General features: G+C 44.4%; 1 protein-coding gene and 1 long non-coding RNA gene across 6 annotated transcripts; one reads left to right on the forward strand and one right to left on the reverse strand.

Annotated features, from left to right (window-relative positions):
- Positions 1–1710: 1710 nt before the first annotated feature.
- On the reverse strand, positions 1711–16354 carry per2 (period circadian clock 2). Of its 3 annotated transcripts, none has more exons than XM_053882556.1 (24): positions 16235–16354; positions 13582–14140; positions 11201–11293; positions 10776–10930; positions 10496–10617; positions 10223–10424; positions 9862–9913; positions 9044–9186; positions 8883–8961; positions 8701–8807; positions 8474–8627; positions 8279–8393; positions 7994–8143; positions 7788–7878; positions 7501–7678; positions 7095–7219; positions 6785–6991; positions 6437–6700; positions 5463–6319; positions 5107–5223; positions 4379–4601; positions 4112–4313; positions 3499–3649; positions 1711–3418 (listed from the first exon to the last, which is right to left on the reverse strand). In XM_053882556.1, exons 2-24 carry the CDS (start codon positions 14028–14030, stop codon positions 3218–3220), a joined length of 4437 nt encoding a protein of 1478 aa, XP_053738531.1. In that variant the 5' UTR covers positions 14031–14140; positions 16235–16354; the 3' UTR covers positions 1711–3217. The 3 variants fall into 3 exon arrangements, with proteins under 3 accessions (XP_053738531.1, XP_053738530.1, XP_053738532.1); XM_053882555.1 differs by having other exon boundaries at positions 7501–7681; XM_053882557.1 differs by lacking the exon at positions 5107–5223.
- Positions 16355–16545: 191 nt separating this feature from the next.
- LOC128770010 (uncharacterized) lies at positions 16546–18574 on the forward strand. Of its 3 annotated transcripts, none has more exons than XR_008416447.1 (3): positions 16546–16608; positions 17525–17696; positions 17993–18574. It is a non-coding gene; the product is annotated as an uncharacterized LOC128770010 (long non-coding RNA). The 3 variants fall into 3 exon arrangements; XR_008416446.1 differs by having other exon boundaries at positions 17525–17692; XR_008416448.1 differs by having other exon boundaries at positions 17525–17684.
- Positions 18575–19525: the final 951 nt, after the last annotated feature.

Consider the following 19525-nt stretch of genomic DNA (forward strand, 5'->3'; position numbering starts at 1 on the left):
AATGTGTTCTTTTGATAAATAAACATAAATCTCCCAAGAGCTGTGCTGAATAACTCTCATTAAAAAACAATACACCCAGTCATCACGCCACCCACTTTTGTGATGATAAATCTTATTACTCTAAGATTTGTTGTCCCAGTGTGTGTCCTGCACACTTCATCTCCGGGGTGTGAGATGAGTAATCCACCCAGAATTGCTCCGTCATGCCCAATACTTTGCTCTCTGTTTGTTCTTTTTGCACATTATTTCCGCGAATAAAACCACATGCCGTAAGATGAGGCGCCACAGACAACTGTCCTGCCCCTGGACCATCAGCCGACGACCCCAAATACATGAGAAAAGGGAGCCATTCACTGCTATTATGCTGCGTCTTATTCAGGTGGAGTCCACTGCCTTGACATGACAATGTTTTGAGGTGACTTAGATGACATCGGGGGATGACATCTTCTGCTAACACCTGGCTGAATGCCATTACAACACATATACATTAATAACTGTTTCAATGTAAAACCATTATATTTTTGGTCTGATAAGTGTCTAAAATCTGAGTGAATAAATATTTATTTCTGTCCTGATGCACATATTCGTAGACACCTCAGTAACCAGGGTTGAAAAGGAAGAATACATCTTATATTTTCAGATACTTTCATATAATATTGTCTGGGGTTTTTTCTGTTGAGAATAAACTATACTGAGTTGCATACAATGTTTTTGATTCATAGTCATAATAGATCATATTCCAAATTATACTAAATAAGCATGTGTTGTATACAAACTACTTACTTACTTACTAAAATATAACTACTTTAATACCAGTGCAACTTCACCAGTTCATCAAACAAGATTACAGGCAAATATTTGGAACAATATTTCAGATTTCTAGAGCTATTATGTCATTCACTTCTCATGCTGAACTTGTGGTTTGTTTGGTGACGTCAACTCCGGATTTGCAAGGGAAAGAAAAAAAAAACCCTCAAAGGTGCAAACGAGCACTGCGGGTGGGCGGTTTGTAAAGTGTTCACACCTACACTGGGATTAGTTGAAGGTGTGAACACAGGGGAGGAGGAGGAGGAAGGTGGCTCCTCTTTGATCAGAGCAGCAGGATGTCTGTCTCTCACCGCCACTCACTGACATTTGCATCGGGGAGGTGAACGTCCAGACGCCAACAGTTATGGAATATTTGCGGATATAACGTGTAATATTTCGCCGCGTTTTGACTCAACTTTCGCGGATCGAGATGACGTATCAGTGAAAATCCCTTAAAGCTACCATGTTAAATATAAACATAAGTGCGACATATTCACTTACACTAAAATACCCAGAGTACATCCCGGAGTCAAGGTTTCTCATCAGTACTTGCCTTTGTTTAACTATTTATTTATGTTAATGTAGGAAATGTAATGATTTGTTTTTGATTATTTAATGGGAAATATTTTAATAAACATAGATGCAAGGGTTTATTATTTTTATGTGGACTCAAACACACGTCACCTTCGCAATTCTCGGTTACTTTAACTACAGACTGAATATACTTTAATAACAATGTTAGAAAACAAAGACGATTGCTACTAAAAGCAACGAAGCACCACAAACACGTTTGTAAACATAAATTTCAACTCTCACACAATCTCGCGAGAAGTCACGATACTAGTGACTTACGTTGTTAACGCTGGGATAATAACATCCACACAAGAGTCAAGTTTTTTTTTTTCTGTTTTATTACAACAAAATAAAATAACCCCAAAAAAAAAAAGTTGAAATCGGACAAACGCGTCAGATCAAAAATATATAAAAAAGGAACGAGACGCGTTCAAGGGATGCGCGTAGTTGCCGCTCACTGTTCCAAACGAACAAACTTCAGGTTCTAGTGTCAGTTGCTTTATAATGGTGCAATAACCCTAAAATCCGCTCCTGACGTTTCCCATATTGATCACTCATGACGTGCCGAGGCAAAATTGGGGGACAATTTCAAGTGTGATGTGACGCACTTGGTGCTTCAAACAAGGAGCCGAACTTTTCACAACTTTCCACATCCGTACAAACAGCGAGATAAATCACTTTTATTATAAACTGAGGGAATCGGAAAAGAATTGTGCGACTTGGCTTTCCCACGAGCTTCAGGACAAATTTACAAGAGACTGACGATGAGCGTTGCTACTAGAACACAATTGAAATTGACCTACGACAGAAAAAAAAGTAAAATAATGTTTGCAGATTTGACATAAAAAGTTGTACGACCAACTCAACAGTCTTGTGACGTTTAACAGTAGCTTTTGCATCAATTATGCGACTTGCGTCTCTTAAGGAAAATGAATGAATCTTCACACGGCTGTTGGCAACAGTTTATAACTGGAGCAGTATAAATATTTAACAAATTCACAGTTCTGATGTGTGAAATTGTACCACGACGTTGCAAAACAACAATGTGCCTGGCAACACAGTATTTTCACTAGAAAGCAATGCACAAGCGTTCACAAAACCCCACAATAAATACACAACTTACTCGCTTACAAATGTTTTAATTAATAAGAACTTTGACGTAAGGTAGCCGATGGACCCTTTAAAAATAAAGTTAAATATTAAGCAACGAATGTTTTGTATGGAATAAAAACAAATTGAAATGATGGAGCTTCAGAACCTTCTGCTTGTGCGTAACAGGTGACACACGTTGCAATGACTCGGCCCAAAATAAAAGTCTGAGAAGTTACTTCAAGTATCCAAATCTTCAATGGAGTAATAAGAAGTGGGGCATTTCCAATGATGGCTGCACAATCTTTGTGTCGACTTGCACCCACCTTTCATGTCTATTCCCAAATCTACAGTGCCAGAGACTTCTCCTTTCTGTGATATAGTGATTGTGTGTCCAGGCACCTTCTTCCAGGTGGCCTTCATTTCCTCAATAGAGCAACAAAGGGAATAAGTTAAGGCTCTTAGAGCAGTTAACAGCAATGTCACCATTTGTACCATACTTCCAGTGCAGCCTACAAAGTGCCGTTGTGCAAAGGTTTTCAATACGCTACCATTAAGGAGGTGTCAGTGGCAGAGGGACGAGGACATGCACACAAGTGCGGTCACCTCTGGTGGCTTGGCCCTCACATAGCTTCATGGATCCACCCTACACTTTTTCCTTTTAGTCTAGATTCTCATTGAAGCTGCACTAAGAGAAATGAAATAAGAAGAGAGAAAGCCACAAATAAGAGTGTTGGCGAGTGAGAAGTCATTGTCTCGTCGGTTGCTGAAAGGAACTGGAGGGAAGAGGACCGTGGCAGGAGATCATAACTGTACTGGAGGAGTCTGATCTGAGAAGCGGCTGGCAGCTGCTCTCCTCAGCTTCGGCGTCAGCAATGTCCAGGTCCAGGTGGTCCCCAGTTGGCATCAGCTCCGGCGCCTCGGCTGCGCTGTCACAGCAGGAGCACATCTGGAAACAGACAGTTCAGCTGGGTTACACCTGTGCTACATCTTCTCCAGACGACTAAATGGATCCATCTTTCTGTGCACCTTCACGTCCACCACCTTGAGCAGACCTCCCTTCTTGATCCAGGGGTGGACCTCGATCACCTCATTTTTCTGCTCCTCGGTGAAACGCGGCTGGTTCTTTTGCAGCAGACGCAACTTTTCCCGATCCTCCCTGAGAACCTTCTGCATGTCCCTGCGGACGCAAAGGCACCGCAGTTCAACACAGCGACGACGGCGAAAAATTTCACCATTTGGCAAGGCTGCCATCTAGTGGCAAACAGGAGTCGTTACACCGTTTATTTGTCCAACAGTTATATATTCGATCATTTTAAAACTAGTTTTACACATAAAACATTACATTTATGAATGACAACGTATCTGAAAACGAATGTAGTAGATTTAAAGCAAAGGGGCAGAACGATTGAATCTTGAGTCAGTTCACCACCAGGGGGAAGCAGACTATAATGGTAAATCACGGTGCTGAACCCGGTCAACTACATTTACACTGTGATCCACGGCAGACTACAGCTGGTGGCTGAAGATAAATAATATAGACTTTCAGTTCATTCTAACTGCGTTTGCATCAAATAATGCAGCTGGTTGGGAGCGAACGGTTCCTCTTCCTAAGATGGAAAATCGGCCGCCTGCGACTCACCGCGTGGGCAGCTGGTATGTCATCATGAGCTTGTCATCTGTGTTGGCCATTAGGAGCCACATTGGATCCTGCCGCGGATACTTGCTGAAGTTGTCGCCTGGCTCCGTCTCTGCGGACCTGCTGTTGCTCATGTGCCCCTTGACCTTCTGGCTGTTCTGTGACGAGTCCACGCTGCCGAAATAGTTACTGCTGTTGTTACTCCCTACAAAGGAAAGGAACGTTTAAGCTTGCTGCGCCGCCATGACTGGCCATGAAAACAACCCGCACCTGATCCACTCCCAGACGTGGCGCTTTGTGAGGTTCCGCTGGCTGACGTCGTGCTTTTTGACTTCCCGCTGCCTGAGGTGCCACAACCGTTGGACCCGGAGCCCATGGAGCCTGAAGTGGCCGAGCCCGTCCCGGAGTACGAGTCCTCTTGCAGTAATATGTCCAACATATCGCTGGATAAGGAGTTTGCGTCACTGTTGTTCGCGTCACCGCCACAGCTCACCTGCAAGAGAAGAGGAATGAGCTTCAACAGGTGCTGGACTACTGCGTCCGGCTTGTACCAAGTCCTCACACAGTGGCAGGTTATGCACATCAGCCCAGTAGTTCTACGTAAACTAACAAAAAAAGGTATGGCTCAAATGGCAGATACAGTGATGACAAATTTACGGGCATTCACTTATCTGTTAGTGAGCGAAATAACTCAGTAGATGTGGACAATAGGACATAGCTCCATTCTGGTGGTGCTCTGGACCACCATCAGGACCCATGAACCCTCTAGCTTGTGTTCAATTGTGTTCTGCTGCCACCTGCTGTCCTTTTGAGCTCATTGCTATCAATGATATTAAAAAAAAAAAAAAAAAGATTCAAATGATGGTGTAACGGAGAATAGTCAAGGCAGGCAAGAACACAGCAGGGCTGATGAAGAAAACCATGAAGGTCAAATGCCTTAAGAGTCAAGAAACTGGAATAGAATGGCAAGCGTGGAGGTTTTCTGATGGGATTCCTACCTGTGTGCTGCAAGCACTCAGCCTAGAGAACTCGTTATTCCAAGACAAAGGCTCACAGGCACTGGACATGCCCACGAAATACATCGGTCCAGATGGACCAGGTAGAGTGAGAGACGGCTGAAGGGTGTAAGGGATGACACGATGCGTTAACACCCTGGGCCACATTCACCTCATGTCGGAGCCGACATGACTTTAAACATGGCATTTACTGAACATACATAATTTTCAAATACTGATTTTGGTAATCTCACACTACTTCCTAAACGTGGTAGCTCAGGAAGACCTCGAAAAAATGCAAACCACTGCACACATGGAAGACTAACGTGTGAGAGACATGAGTTGGTTTGAGGATTTACCTGTTCCATGTCTCGGTCTTTGACACTTGCTGCATTCTCCCTCTCAGCCGTGGAGTTCCCTTGTCCTCCTGAAGGCATCGCTGTGCTGTCCTGTCTGTCCACCGAGAGCTCCAGTTCCAGCAGGTTCAAAGGTGAGCTGCAGCGCGACTGGAAAAGTGGAGGCGACGCCTGAGCCGCACGTCCTCCAGACTGAGGCGTTGAAGAACGCGACTGGCCCTCTATGTTGGCTTTCGGAGTTTCCGACGACGGACGGCAGTGGACTGACGGAGTCATGGCGCCTCCAGGAGGCACAAATGGTTTCTGCGGGACAAACTGGTTCTGCACATTCAACATAGGAGGTCCTGGGATGGCGCCCTGGCCTGGGAAGGCAGTGGGTGCAAACTGGGTTTGAGCTGGAAACCCAAAATTGAGTCCGGGGGCCAATGGAGGATACATGTAGTTGGGCAGTACCCAAGCCACCAGGGGGGTCACCATGGGGGCGGAATAGGTGGCTGGATGGATGGCTGGTAGGCAGGTGGGAACATGGGCAGCTTGGTTATCGGCGAAACGGGGAGCATCTGGATGTGTAGGCAAGGAGCCAGCTCCAGGGTAGACGGGCAAAGGGTACCCCGGCATCACAGCAGGGTACGCCATGGGGAACGCGGACTGAGAAGCCTCAGACGGCGACCACGAGGTCGGGTTGAGGCCGTGGTTGAGAGGAGGTCTTGTCTGTTGGTGTCTCTGGTGGGACGTGGTGCTGTCTGAGGACTCCGACTGCTTCTGTCTTTTTAACTTTGTCTTCCTATTCCGACCACCCCGGCGAGCTGTGGATTCTGGAGCCGGACCACTTTGCCTCGAGGGTCGGGCAGCAGGAGCAGCTGTGTAATAAAAACAGGAAACGCTCTTTAGGGTGATATTCATGATCAGGAAAATGGATTTTTGGTGGTACTGAGGGATAAAACTAGCAATAAAGTGTTGCGGTGCGGAGGCTTTACCATCGGAGACGATCTTCTCCCTGCGGCGGTCGAGGTACTGGGAACAGTTTGCTTTAAGTGCAGAGAGGCCTCGGAGCTCTCTGAAACGAAAGAGAAAGGCCTGCTCCTCCTTTTGCGTGTGGGCTGCCAGGATCTGCTTGGTCAGTCCCAGCTTCTTGTATGACTCCCTCTCCTGACTGGGAGGTGTCAAAGCACAAGGTGGAACGCTGGTGTTCTGGCTGGATTCAACAGTCTCTCCAGCACCAGAGACATCTTCCACGATCTCTGCAGAGAACACGGCAGATCAAGTTGCGATTTAGTCCCATTGCTGCAGCACATGGACTGAAATATACAGATCCACTACTGCACCTGACTCGGGCTGAGGCTTCTTGTCACCAACATGCACTATGGTGCTGCTGTAGCTGCACTGGCTGGTTATAGACACTACACTTTCAGGCTTGTTTGGAAGCGGTAAGGGCAAGGACGTGCCCACCACTGCTGTGGCTGCATCACTGGCCTTTTTATCCGGATCATCTAGTGTGGACAGACAAGTCTGATCCTTCAACAACGCCGGTTCTGCCGCAGAAAAGAGAGAACAAAACAGAAATGTTTCTTGAACAAAAAGAGAGCTTAACTCTGCAGGATGGCGAGGGAGGGAGGGGGGTGCAGTAGTTCCTACCTTCAGACACCTGCATGCTGTTGGAGTCTCGCTGCTTGTCCTCATCCGAGTTGGAGGAGGCTGTGTGACATGACGACTGGCACTTCCTCTTTAAGCCGATGGGAACGTTGCAGTTCTCCAGGTACCTGCAGCGGTCGAGACCGATGAGTCCATGCTCCATAAATACAGCAATTACATTTTAATTACACAAGGTATGACAGTTCTGTCACCCTGTTTATCTCGGTAATTATTATAGCAAGAAGTGTGTTTTGTTAATTGTCATAACGTGTTAATGAAGCGAAACAAATTACATTCCAACCCTCCATCAAACACAAATGTGATAATTGGTTTCAAAGATTGATCAGGAAAAAAGAGATTAAATTCTGAACTGCACATCAGGAGTATTCGCTCTCCACGGAAGCGTTACCTGATGACGCTGTCCAGGCAGCTGATCTGCTGGTACGAGTACACAGCCTGATCATTGACTGCCAGCTCCTCCTGGAAGGACGACCTGCTGTAATCTGCCGTGGCTTCAGCGTCCTTCCAGTTCAGGTGAGCGGATGACTGTTTGGGTCGCACCACCGGTGGACTCTTCTGTCCGGACTCTACTGGAAAAGAAACAAACATTTGAAGGATTGCAAGACGGGCATTCCAAAGTATAAAGACGTCACACAGATTTTCAGATTAAAAAAAAAAAAAAAGTATTTGACTCACTGCCATTAAGTTTCTTGCTGTCGGCTTTGATGTTCTGCTGCTCTTGGCTCTTCTGGATTTGGATCCCCTTACAGATTTCCTGGAAGGTTCGCTGAAGGAGTCAGAAATACACAAGTTAAGACATTTAAACTCCCTTAGGTCCTTTAGAAAGTCTGCATTCTGTACTGCAATGCTGAAAGATTTTCATAATATCCAGGTGGACTCACTGGCCTGGCTTTACTGCTCTCATCCTCCTTTTGTCCCAAGGCTGTGCTTCTACCGTCTGCATTGAGGCTGTCACTGGAGGAGGTCATACCAAGCAGGTGGTCGTTGCTGCTGAAGCTCCCATAACCACTGGAGTTGCCGCTGTGCACCGGCTGAGGAGGAACAACAGCAGGACTAATTTTCAGCTCATTGTAGTCTTAAATACGACTCTTAGATCTTTGTGAACAAGAGTAGAAATCCATTTTGGTTTCAGAAAGAGTCTGACACATTGAAGCAATGTTCCTCACCTGAAGCAGCATCCTGTGGATCTGCTCCGTGATCTCCTGGATGTCGGAGTCTGCCGTCTTCGTATCTGCCACAGTGGACGCCCGTGGCACGAAAACATCCTCGTTCACAGGGCCCCTGAAGTGGCAAAGAGATCCAGATAAATGACTGGTCATTTCTTTTCATTGTTCGACCTTTCATCTTACAAACACACTCACATCCGCACTTTGTGTCTGCCGATGACGAAAGAAACTTTACGGCTCCAAGGGTTGACAAAACTGGACCAGCTGGTATCAAGGATGATGTATTCACCGTTTCGAGCACAGAATCGGATGGAGGAGTGATCGAATGGCTGGCCTGCACACTGAAGGACTGAGTGGAAAGAAAAACGTCAGATTTTCTTTCCCTCATGCGTTGTATTGTTGGTCAGACGGTTGAAACGCACTCTTCCTGTGAATGGCCAGCATGATCGGCCGGTCATTGGGATGCAAGTGGAGAAGGACCGGGGTGCCGATTAGATCCTGTGGGAGGTAACCAAGCAGAGGAACCGCCCTGATACAGAGACAAGAATAATCTTACTTCACAGCCACCAAATAAGACTAGCAAAGTAGGAGTTAGCAAAGTTACCGTTCATCCACATCCTGGAACACACAGCTCGGAGTGTGTGTAGTGGTGAAGACTCGCTTGTCTGTCGGAATCCTTGGAGCTTGTGCCAGTACCAAAACATGTCACTCATCTTCCTATTGAAACACTGATCTAACAAACAAAGACGGAATTTTAAATCTCACCATCATAACCGGAGTGGACTCTCTCAGCCAGCAGCAGGCAGCAGAACTGGTCCTCGGCATGAACAGTGACCTGGACCTTCATCAAATAAGGCGTCATTCTGAAAGGATAGTACTGCAGGTCTCCTTCCCGCTCCTTCCCGCCACTGAAGAAGTAAGAAAGATGGTGTCAACACAAGGTGAGACGTGCCACTCTGAACCTCAACCTAGTACCTGGACTTGAGTAAATTACTACCATGCTACTACTTAGTCATTGGGGTGATTCCCGGAAGGCTGGTTAATAATCCACATGATCTCTTTGAGACAGTTATCAGTGTAGTCTGTTCAATCTCTGGCTGTATTTCATCACTGTATCAGTTTGAATTAAATCCTAAAGGGAAGTGCAGCGTAGTAAAGAAACAAGAATTGAAGAACCATTCAGATGTTCCAACTTGGTCCACAAACATGTTCAATGTCTGTAGTCATCAAGTTACACTTCATAAACAAGACCACCTCTCTGAAAAACAGTTAAATATCAAATCACCGTAGCATTTGGAGAAGCTTCAAGACGTAAGTGGCTGCATGATAGAAAAAGAATCTTTGTCCACTGTTTGGGAAAGACAACAATCCTTTCCTCAAAACCCCAAAACAAACACCCTCATCTCTCTCTCTTCCTAAATGTCGACCCAATAATGTGCGCAGCTCGGAAAAAGCATCTCATTACAGCTTTCACGCATGTGATGTCAGAGAGCTAATGAAAGCTTGCAGTTTACCAAAAAAAGATGAATAAATATAAAGTCTCCAGTCGGAGCAGCAGATGGCCAGAACCAACACCCACCCACCTGATTCGACAGAAGAAGGACTTCTCCTGCATGCAGTCAGGTGGCGATGACTCTGAACGGGGGAAACAAGAAATGTTTCAATTCAAAAGCAACTTGATCTTGCTGAGCGGTTTTCCCACAGGCACTCGTTCAGCTTTCCATTAACAAAGGAGGCTGAAAAAGACGTAGCATGGGATCACATGTGCGTTTCTCGGTGACCGAGTTCAGACATTTAACTGTGGATATTTTAGCAGCTTGGAAATCAAAGGTGCCTTCAGAAAGTTGACCAACTTCAGAAAGCAAGACGACTTCCATGGTAGAATCACAGCTATAGAAGTACAAGTGTGAGTTAACTGAGCGTATCTGAGCTCCCAATACTCACCTGCACCAGTGCACATGCTCCACGAGGGCAGTCGATATGGAGTTGTGAAGCTGTAGAATACGCTAACATCCTGTGGAATCAAAAACTCCACAAACTTGGCGTTTTTGAACACCTCCCTCTCACAGTTGAGGATGGAGGCGGCCTGGTCTGATATGTACACGATTCTTCCTGTGATTAGAGACACTGCGACGGCGAAAATGTCCTGTCAAAGAAAAAAAAAAGAAGATGCCTAAATTCATGTGTTCACTTTCTCGAACTCAATCACAGACTTACAGTGTTTTTCAGGGTATATTCAGAAGTGATGGTGTCGATCTCTTCTATGGTGTAAGAGGAGACATCCAGTCCTGAAGGCTGGCTGTCATTGATCATCAGCAGCTGGTAGTACTCTTCATTGGCTGCAGAAAAGATTGAATAAATGCAGAAAAATAACAACAAAAATGTCAGTCATTAAGCTGTTTTTCACTAGTGCCAGTTAAAAAAAGACTATCTCTTCCTATCTCAGAGTGTGAGAAAGAGGTGAGACCATTAAGAAGAGAGAGAGAGAGCTCTTTACCTTCCACCTGCTTGACACAGCGCAGGGCATATTTAAGGGTGCTCAGCGTGGTCGACTTGTTGTTGAGGCGCTTCTCAGCAGGGAGATGAAGCTTCAGGTCTTTCAAAGTTTTTATCAGTTCCTTCTGGGTCTTTGCTTTGGCAGACTCTTGACTGCTGCAGGTCGCACAGTCATGAAGGAACAAGACAGCAAGTCAGTCCGACGGTGGAGATACAACAACAACAACAGCAGCAACAGCAGCACAAATAGAGTGGATAGCAGCTTATTTAGTCATGAAGTGTTGACACAATGCATTGACTAGTCAGGACCAGAAGAAAATCACAGAGACGTAGGAGAAATCACAAATATCTATGAACAATTTGGTAATTTTGAAGTTAAATCTGAGCAACAAATACGACTCGACTGAGTCGTGGGACTTTTCTCACCTGCATCCGCTGGTTGAAGGATTGTCCTGTTCCGAGCTCAGCAGACTAAAGGCATTGGAACTGCTGGGCGGAGAAGGACTGTGGGAGTTTGAGCTGTCAGAGGAGAAAGAGAAACTTTAAAACATACTCCTCCTAGTGCTTGGAATTTCAGTCATATTCCAGCCACGAATCACACCGTCACGACACTCGCAGCACACAGGAAATCCTGAAAAGTCGATTTTAGCAGCAGGGACGAAGAGGCCGAGTGCCTGCGAGCGTCACGTCTCGTTTTAAAAAGAGACCACTTAAAAGCCTCTTTTCACATCTAAAAAGTTCAGCTGCTCTTCCTCGAGGACAGCGACGTCCTCAGAGCTCAAAGGCTGCCCAGCAGGTGATCGCCCACAGCGGGAGAGCCAGGACCGGCGATGAAAATATCAGTCTTTATCACCCTGCTACAAATATAGGACCTGACGACTACAACGCATGAGTCAGACAAGCCACAAACCTGGACCCCAGGGAACAAAGCCATAAAGCTCTTTTATTTACTTCTTAAAATGAATATTGTATGTATTATTTCTCATCCATTATCACTGTTTATTTAGAGGGGGAAACGTTCAAGATGCACCATAATGTCCACCACATCCTGCCGGTGGAGCACTGAGCCTTCAGCACAGCAGCTCAGGCAATCACAGACATGAACCGGCCACAAGGCACCTGACATCCAAACAGCATCACAGTCTGTTGCCACAGGGGAAATTCTCTGGTGACAGAAGAGGAGGCTAGACAGGCTAAACTCCCCACAGAAGGAACTGCCACATTAACCATGATGGAAAGACAGGAAGATAAGTGACAGGTAAGTACAGTACTGACCGGTAAAGGGAGTAAGAAAATATTGATACGTTCAAATACTGAGCATTTCATAATACATATTATTATAATAATTAAATCACATAAGACTTGAAGGTCAAACTTGATGCACCAAAATCAAACACCCTAAAAGCCTCCTTTCATAGGTGACGTTACACTGACTCACTTCTGAATTTAATAACACAAAATTGCCTCTTCTTTTGATAACGCTGATGGTTTCAATTTCAAGCTTACATAGAATCGAAAGGTCTGGGACCGTTAACTGAGTCACAGCTCAGGCGGTTGCCACCCAACAGTATTTTAAGTTAAAATGTAATGACGCCATTATAACCCTGTTAGGGTCATGAGCGCTGTTGTCAGGTACCTGGCAACCTCATTCTGCCTCACTCAACCACCATCGATTTGATACTGAAGATGAGCTTTGAGGAGGAAGTCGTCATGGTAACGAAGAAATACAAATAAATGCTCGGATTTCTGCTTGAAACTGCCATGCCATCATGACAAAATAGAAATACAAGTCAAATATTCTCCCACATTCTGCATACTTTGTAGTCCAGCAGAGCACTGCAAGATTAGCTAAAGGCTATTAGCTACTGTCTGAGTGGGACTTACCTGATCTACATTTCAGCAACTATCAATAACCCTCTTATCTATAAATAGACAGCACCGACACAAATAGCCTCTTCAAGTTAAAGTTGGAGCGTGATACACCTGGAAATAGATCAGCAGGGTGTTGACACTGAGGTTGCGGTGAGAGCGATGGCTTGGTCACGGCAACATGTGTCTCGGCAGGCGGTCACAGACAGTTGGTGACCTTGCGTTGTTTAAGTTCGCTTTTGTTACAACACAACTGCTCCTGAGGGCCGTTCCCAGTCCGCCTCGACCACGTGTCTAACTGATGACTGAATCAGTGTGGGAGAATATAGACGTGACACGCGCACACACTGGGTGGAATAGCGGGAGAGGTGTGACACCCTTCCCCGGGTGGAGTGACGCAATAGCAAGATCCACGACTGTGAGGTCACTGCCCAGCATAAATAAAGATCAACAGTGGGTTGCTATGGCAGCGAGGTCTTAGCCAGCATGACACGCAGCGACTTCAATCCGGCGCGCCTGCTGGGAGCTGCAATTTAAACATTTTCTTGCAAAGAAAGGAGCCACACAGCTTGATTTCAGGATGGCTGAACCTTATCGTGAAAAGAAAATTGCTTTTGCTTCCAAGAGAAAAAAACTCAGGACGGGAGCAGAAGAGTTCGCAAGAGCAGTGAGCTTGATAAGTGTGAGTAATGAACCCAAATGCCGTTTAATGGGCGCCATAAAGAAGAGTGAGTTCAACACGGTCTTCAGTTTACAATGCACTATAACATTCAGTCAGCCTGGTCTAGCTCATTGCATTACATTTAGTTTCGATTTTCCACTTCCAAAAGAACAAAAAGAAACATCAGGAATGAATGACAGTACATACTCTTAACCACTAGGTGTCTTCTGAACGTTCACAAAAATAAAAAGAAGTTCAGCCCACCACCACAACTGACCTCTTATTGCTCCCTGAAGATTCCAGCAAGGCTGAGTCTTTACTGTTCCCATTGGAGCTTCCGACTGACTCTAAGCCATTGCTCTCATTGCCGTGACTCTCATTGCCATGGCTCTCGTTGCTGTGCGATTCAGTTCCGCTGCCACTGGATCCGCTGCTCTTCATCTCCATATCCTCCTCCGGCAGCAGGCGGGTACGGTTGTTCTTGCGGTGGCTTTGCGGCGAAGTGGGTTGGCCCTGACTGCTGCTGTCGCTGCCCTCGGAGGGCAGGCCCAGGTCGGGTCCACCTTGGCTGTAGCCACTCATGCGGTGAAGCTGACCAATGCTAGGGCATGACGAGGCCCCTCGGAGCAGAGAGCTGCAAGAGTTGGACGCCCTGCAGCCTGCAACTCCGTCCTGGCCCTCCATGACCAAGTATGAATAGGGCTTGGAGTCCGAATCTTCTGACATGAGGAGAGGTGTGACTCGCAGACTTGACCAGGTTGATTAGGTAAAAATGCAAGGAACTCAATCACCCCATTGTGTGCTGTCAGATGGAATGGGAGTGGAAGTGGACCGTTCTGTTGTGGGAAAACAAAAATGCACGTCAGAGTGTGTTCAACTAGATTTGCAGTTCAGTAACTCAAACGTCTTCAATATTAAAAAATAAATTGAACAAAAAAGTGCAAATTACTTTCTCATTGGAAATTTATTTTTAAAAATATTCAGGTGGCTTGGATTGTTTTTGCACCCCCCCCATGCACTATCAAAATAAAGACCAGCATTTAAACTACTGACACTCACAGACTTCGCCCTGCTGGAGCTGCAGTGATCAGAGAATGCCCTTTGAGTACAGAAGACACCTGTCATCAGAGCCCGCAACCCTTCCCAATGATCTTTTGACTTCATGAGCATGAAACGGTTGAAAACATTTATCCTAAAGGCCAAATTCGGATCCCGGTGTGAAACTACATTTCTTTTAAAAGCAGATGATGAAAACAACAGAGAGTCCTTCACTGGTTCATGGGAAAATTGACAGACAAATTACAGCAGTAAAGAAAAAAGAGTGATGGGAGACAGTGCACCTTGGATGTGTGTGGTCCTTGTCCGCCCTATAATCACACAAAGTTTTGTTTACTTCAGCAAGTCTGGAAAACACTACATCTCCGCCAATTTTCTTCACGCAATAATAGCTCGGCACAAACTTCTATTTCAAGGGTTTGTTATTTGAAAAAGAAGTCAGACGGCGAGAGACATGGAATGACAGGAGACACCTGGGTAGGAATTTGATCAGTCTAAACGCACCCAACCTGGTTATTTATCAAAGAAGAATTGGGTCAGACAGACTCATTCCCAGTACGGCGGTGAAACAACTTAATTGCTGTACAATTGTTGTACATTTGATGAGAACACAGCGCTATTCAGGCGAGGTCAGAATATTTACTTGGACGGCTTATACAAGAGAACACAAAGAGTGAGGAGATCTTGCGTTTCCTTTTAAAAAAACAAACAAAAAAATGTTTTCTCATGGCAGCAACGCCATCAGAAATGTCCTGTTTCTGTTCAATACATGATATCTTTGACAGTGAATGTATTGCCAAAAGAATCAGACCCTTTATTCAAAATCCACCAGACTGGACATGTTTGACCAAGGGAACTGACCAACATGCAGCCCACTATGTGGTGCACAGTGTTGGAAAATGACAGTTGGCAGTGATACAGCATAGTCAGCAAATGATCAAGGTAAACAATTGCTAATAATTAATACCTCATGGATGACATTTGACTAATAATTTAATTGCATGTGATTACATACCACACACTCACTTGTAATTGCAAACTTTGCTAAACACTGAATACAATACAAAAAAAACCCGGTCAAGTTGTCTCTCAAAGAGACTTCAGAGGTTTGGGGAGTGAGGATGAAACTAAAACGGACACTTGTCAACAATAGTTGAACTCAATAACTACAGCTTAAACCTTCTCAATATTGAATTTTGCATTGCTGCTGATTCGCCTTCTATAGTTTTCTTTGAAGGTATATGATAATATTTATGGGCAACAAATAGGTTTGAGTGATAAATGACAATTCGTTAATTGTCAAATTTAAATATATGATTATATACTGTAGTGTGAACTCTGAAAACAAATGTGCTCAGATTGAAATAACGCTAAAAAGCCGGTGGTATTATAGAGAAGTGCGTCACAACGTTTCAGAGAGATTGTGACTGGCGGCCACTTGCGTCGCCACAACCCAAACAGTTTGGTCCTGATCAAAAGCTGAAGTAGACCTGAATGTTTTCATCGAGACCAAATGACACGCTTCGGTTAAAACTTGTAATTGGAGCCTCATGTGTAAACTCCCATGTGCCGCTGCCTGCGGTTGAACAGGACTTTATGTAAGACACAACTCTTCGTGTGAGTGAGTCCGCAAAGCGCAACACTTATACAACAGCATCTCCGAAGCTTTCGGCAAGTTCCGTCAAGTCCACAACAGGTCGTAAGCGGGTGTCATTCGGTTTCTGAAGCACCGCCGGCGAGGGCAGGACAGGCTCCGTAGCCTGGTGACCGTCGTTGACCCTCGCACTGACACAGTTATGCAACTTCTAGCCAACATTCATTCATATCGAGGTCGTAGCTCGCTTCCTAAAAACGCATGCTTCAAAGCCACTGACCTTTTTGTCTTCAACGCAGGTTAAAATGAAAGCGTCTTCGTAGATGTGGGTCTCGCTCGGTGGTCCATCCACCGGCAAACTACACTCACTCTGCCCTGAATCTGTGACGGAGGCACTGACCTTATTCAGCACAACAGCCGGTCGTCCCGCCCTACTTAAAGCCCATTGGACAATTAACTGTCAATTATTACATCATCGCTCTGAAGATCCAATGAGCGCTAACTAGTCGGAATGCCCCGCGCTCTGATTGGTCCGCGCCGCTGCCACTTCCTTTACATAAGTGTGTCACCGCTCGCACGTGGAAACCCACTGCTACTCCCGGCGTGGAGCAAATCAGCAACTCGCAGCTGCCGGTGAATGAAGCACCGCTGATGGTTGGTTCACTGCGGCTCAGAGCGGCCGACTGTTATCTAAACAGTTATACAAGTGCGAGAGTAGCCAATATGCCTCGGCTGCTCGTCGCATAGGCAGAAAAGTTGCGAGACTCAGCAACAATTAAAGCAAAGATATATGTGTGATTATTATGTTTATTATTATATTATAATTACACTCGTTCTTTTGACTAAATAAAATCTAATAAAAATACATTCGTATATATATATATATATATATATATATATATATATATATATATATATATATATATATATATAGTTTAAGGGTCGTTTCAGGGGCAATAGACAAGATATTGATATTATTTTAAAGTCCAGATTTAACTAGGGATGCCACTTATTCACATTTACTCATTATATTAGGGTTTATAGCTCAGATCAGACAGATTCACAATGTGATTCTGGTCCAATCATTTTGCCCTGGATCGGACCCGATATCGAGCCAGACTGATGCCGATAACTACCCCTTGTTTTATTGCAGCTATATGGAACCAGCTGACCATGTGGACTTGAACTTCCCTCACAAATCAATCAGAAAACAAAATTCATCTTGGATTTTTTTTTTTTTTTTTTTTTGCCATATAAATGTACCAAAGGATGAACAGCATTCTTGTCAAAACGTGTATGTTCGATCTCCTCCAGCACCTTCCCAACCTCCGTTCACACCTTCCATGATGTCGCTCCTCCATCTGTAGGTCTAATGAAATTTGCGTTGTGTCCATGTGACATTCCAAGATTCTGTCAATGTATAGTGCCAATTTTTTGGAACCATATAGCGATAAGTCAGATCACATTGTATGAATCACTCAAAATCCAAAACAAAGCTTCAGGAGATCTTAGAAATAGATGTCGCCTTGTGTCAGCGATACACATCCAAATAGTTGTTTACTTGCTTCAGTCTCGCAGGACACCATCAAGGAGCCCAGATGGATGGGAATCTGCACACAAATGTAATTTTCATCTTAGAGATTGGAGCACCAGATGGCAAAAGGATGGAGCCAGCCTGAACGGGTGCATGTTGCCTCGCGTTCCGCATCAGCCTGAGCCAAACCAAGAAGGTGAGAAGGTTGGTGAGTTCCCCAGACACGTGTAGCCCCAGAAACAAGATGCATTTACATATCATCACTCGAGCCATTGTGTGTTTAAAACATATGGCCATCCAATACATTTTCACATGTAACTCCCACTCCGCGATAGAACAGCCTCCGACTCTACATAAATTTGAATACATCTCCCCAAAATAAGGCAGCACCGGTTCTTTAGCATGACTCAGTCGGTGACCCAGACAGAACATTCAAATCATCAAGTCAAAAATATCCTTGAACAATTTCAAATTCTGAGACTTCATGATGATCTCATCACAAAGTCTCCCTTCGATGGTTGACATGTGAAGATGACGCAAAGCTTCCATTCGTCGGAAACGGGCAACCCTGGTACGAGGGCGTGAGGAAGGACCCATATATGATCCTGAGCATGACACAAACGCCACAGCTTGCCAAGACCAATGACAAAGCTGGCCACAGGACAAACACAGCCATGTGAATTTGACAAGAGGAGCAGAGTAGAAGGATTATTTCATAGATTAAATATATATATTTTTTTAAATATTAGAAATATCAGATAGAAGAGCAGAAATTGAAAAAGAAAAAGAGCTGCATAAGATGAAGTTAGTTATGAAAATAGAGTGTAAATTCACAGCTAAGTCCACCTCTCACTTTGGCACAGAGCTGCTCTGACAACAGAAGTTTTGTATGCGTCACACACGCGGCTCCCACAGAGAGGAGACGCTGCACATCAGACGGAAGTATCCAGATCCTAGCGATAATATTTGTTGTCAACTTTTCATTCTCTGGAAACACAATGTGTGGGTGAACTCGATATATCCGCCAAGGAAGTGGTTGGAATGGAGCTGCCGGTCCAACTCTGACTTTAGTGTGGCAATAATAGAGCACAACAAAAGCAACTTGTAATAGATATGTAATAAAATGCCAAAAGATATTACGAAATATGTGCTTGCATCATAATTTCACAATTTCTGCATGATTGTACAAAAAACTGTCATCAGATTTTTTTTTTCATCACCATGTACTAGTCACTACTGTTAAATACGTACAACTTAAAGCAAAAGGATCAACCTCAGATGGGGGCAGTGTAGGTAGACAAAATAAATACATATATAATAAATATATAAAATGAATAGGGGTGGGTTTGATAAAAAAAAAAATAATCTAGTTAATTCGACAATGTGTGATCAATTAATCTAAATTAATTGCAATTTAATGGTATCAGAATATTTGCCACAGGAAGCCACATATTTCACATTTGAATGAATGTGGTATATTACTGAATCAAATAATGGACCCACACATACATTTAAACAATAAAATATTGTTTATCTTACATCAGTTTGACAATAGCACAATAAATCACGATGGTGGCTATATTCAAGTTTTTATATCGCCTTATTTAACCTAAAGTTCTTTTAATGTCTTGAAAATATTTGTATAAGAATTTCAACGTGTCTTGTGCATCAGTGTGACCAGTGCACCAGAAACTCCTGCACAAAGTGCCATGTTGTCTGGAGAGCAAACTGATTTTGTTGTCAATTGCACCACATTTATCAACTCCGTCATCTGATACCTATTACCATTATGACCATTATGACCACCTAAATAAAATGTATGTAAAATGTAGTTCATGACAGTCACAAGCTCAGTGTGACAGCAGATGGCAGTAGCAATCTTCCAATAAAGCTCATTTGTAAAGACACCAAATTTGAACCGTGTCAATCAGTTTGAGTAATTTTGCCAGACACGCAAAAAAAATATACATACAAACATGGCGGCAAACCAGTTGATGGCTCTGGAGTGCCACACGAGAGCTCCTCTAGTACCTGCAT

The sequence above is a fragment of the Synchiropus splendidus genome, chromosome 13 (genome assembly GCF_027744825.2).
Source record: "Synchiropus splendidus isolate RoL2022-P1 chromosome 13, RoL_Sspl_1.0, whole genome shotgun sequence".
In the NCBI taxonomy this organism is placed as follows: domain Eukaryota; kingdom Metazoa; phylum Chordata; class Actinopteri; order Syngnathiformes; family Callionymidae; genus Synchiropus; species Synchiropus splendidus.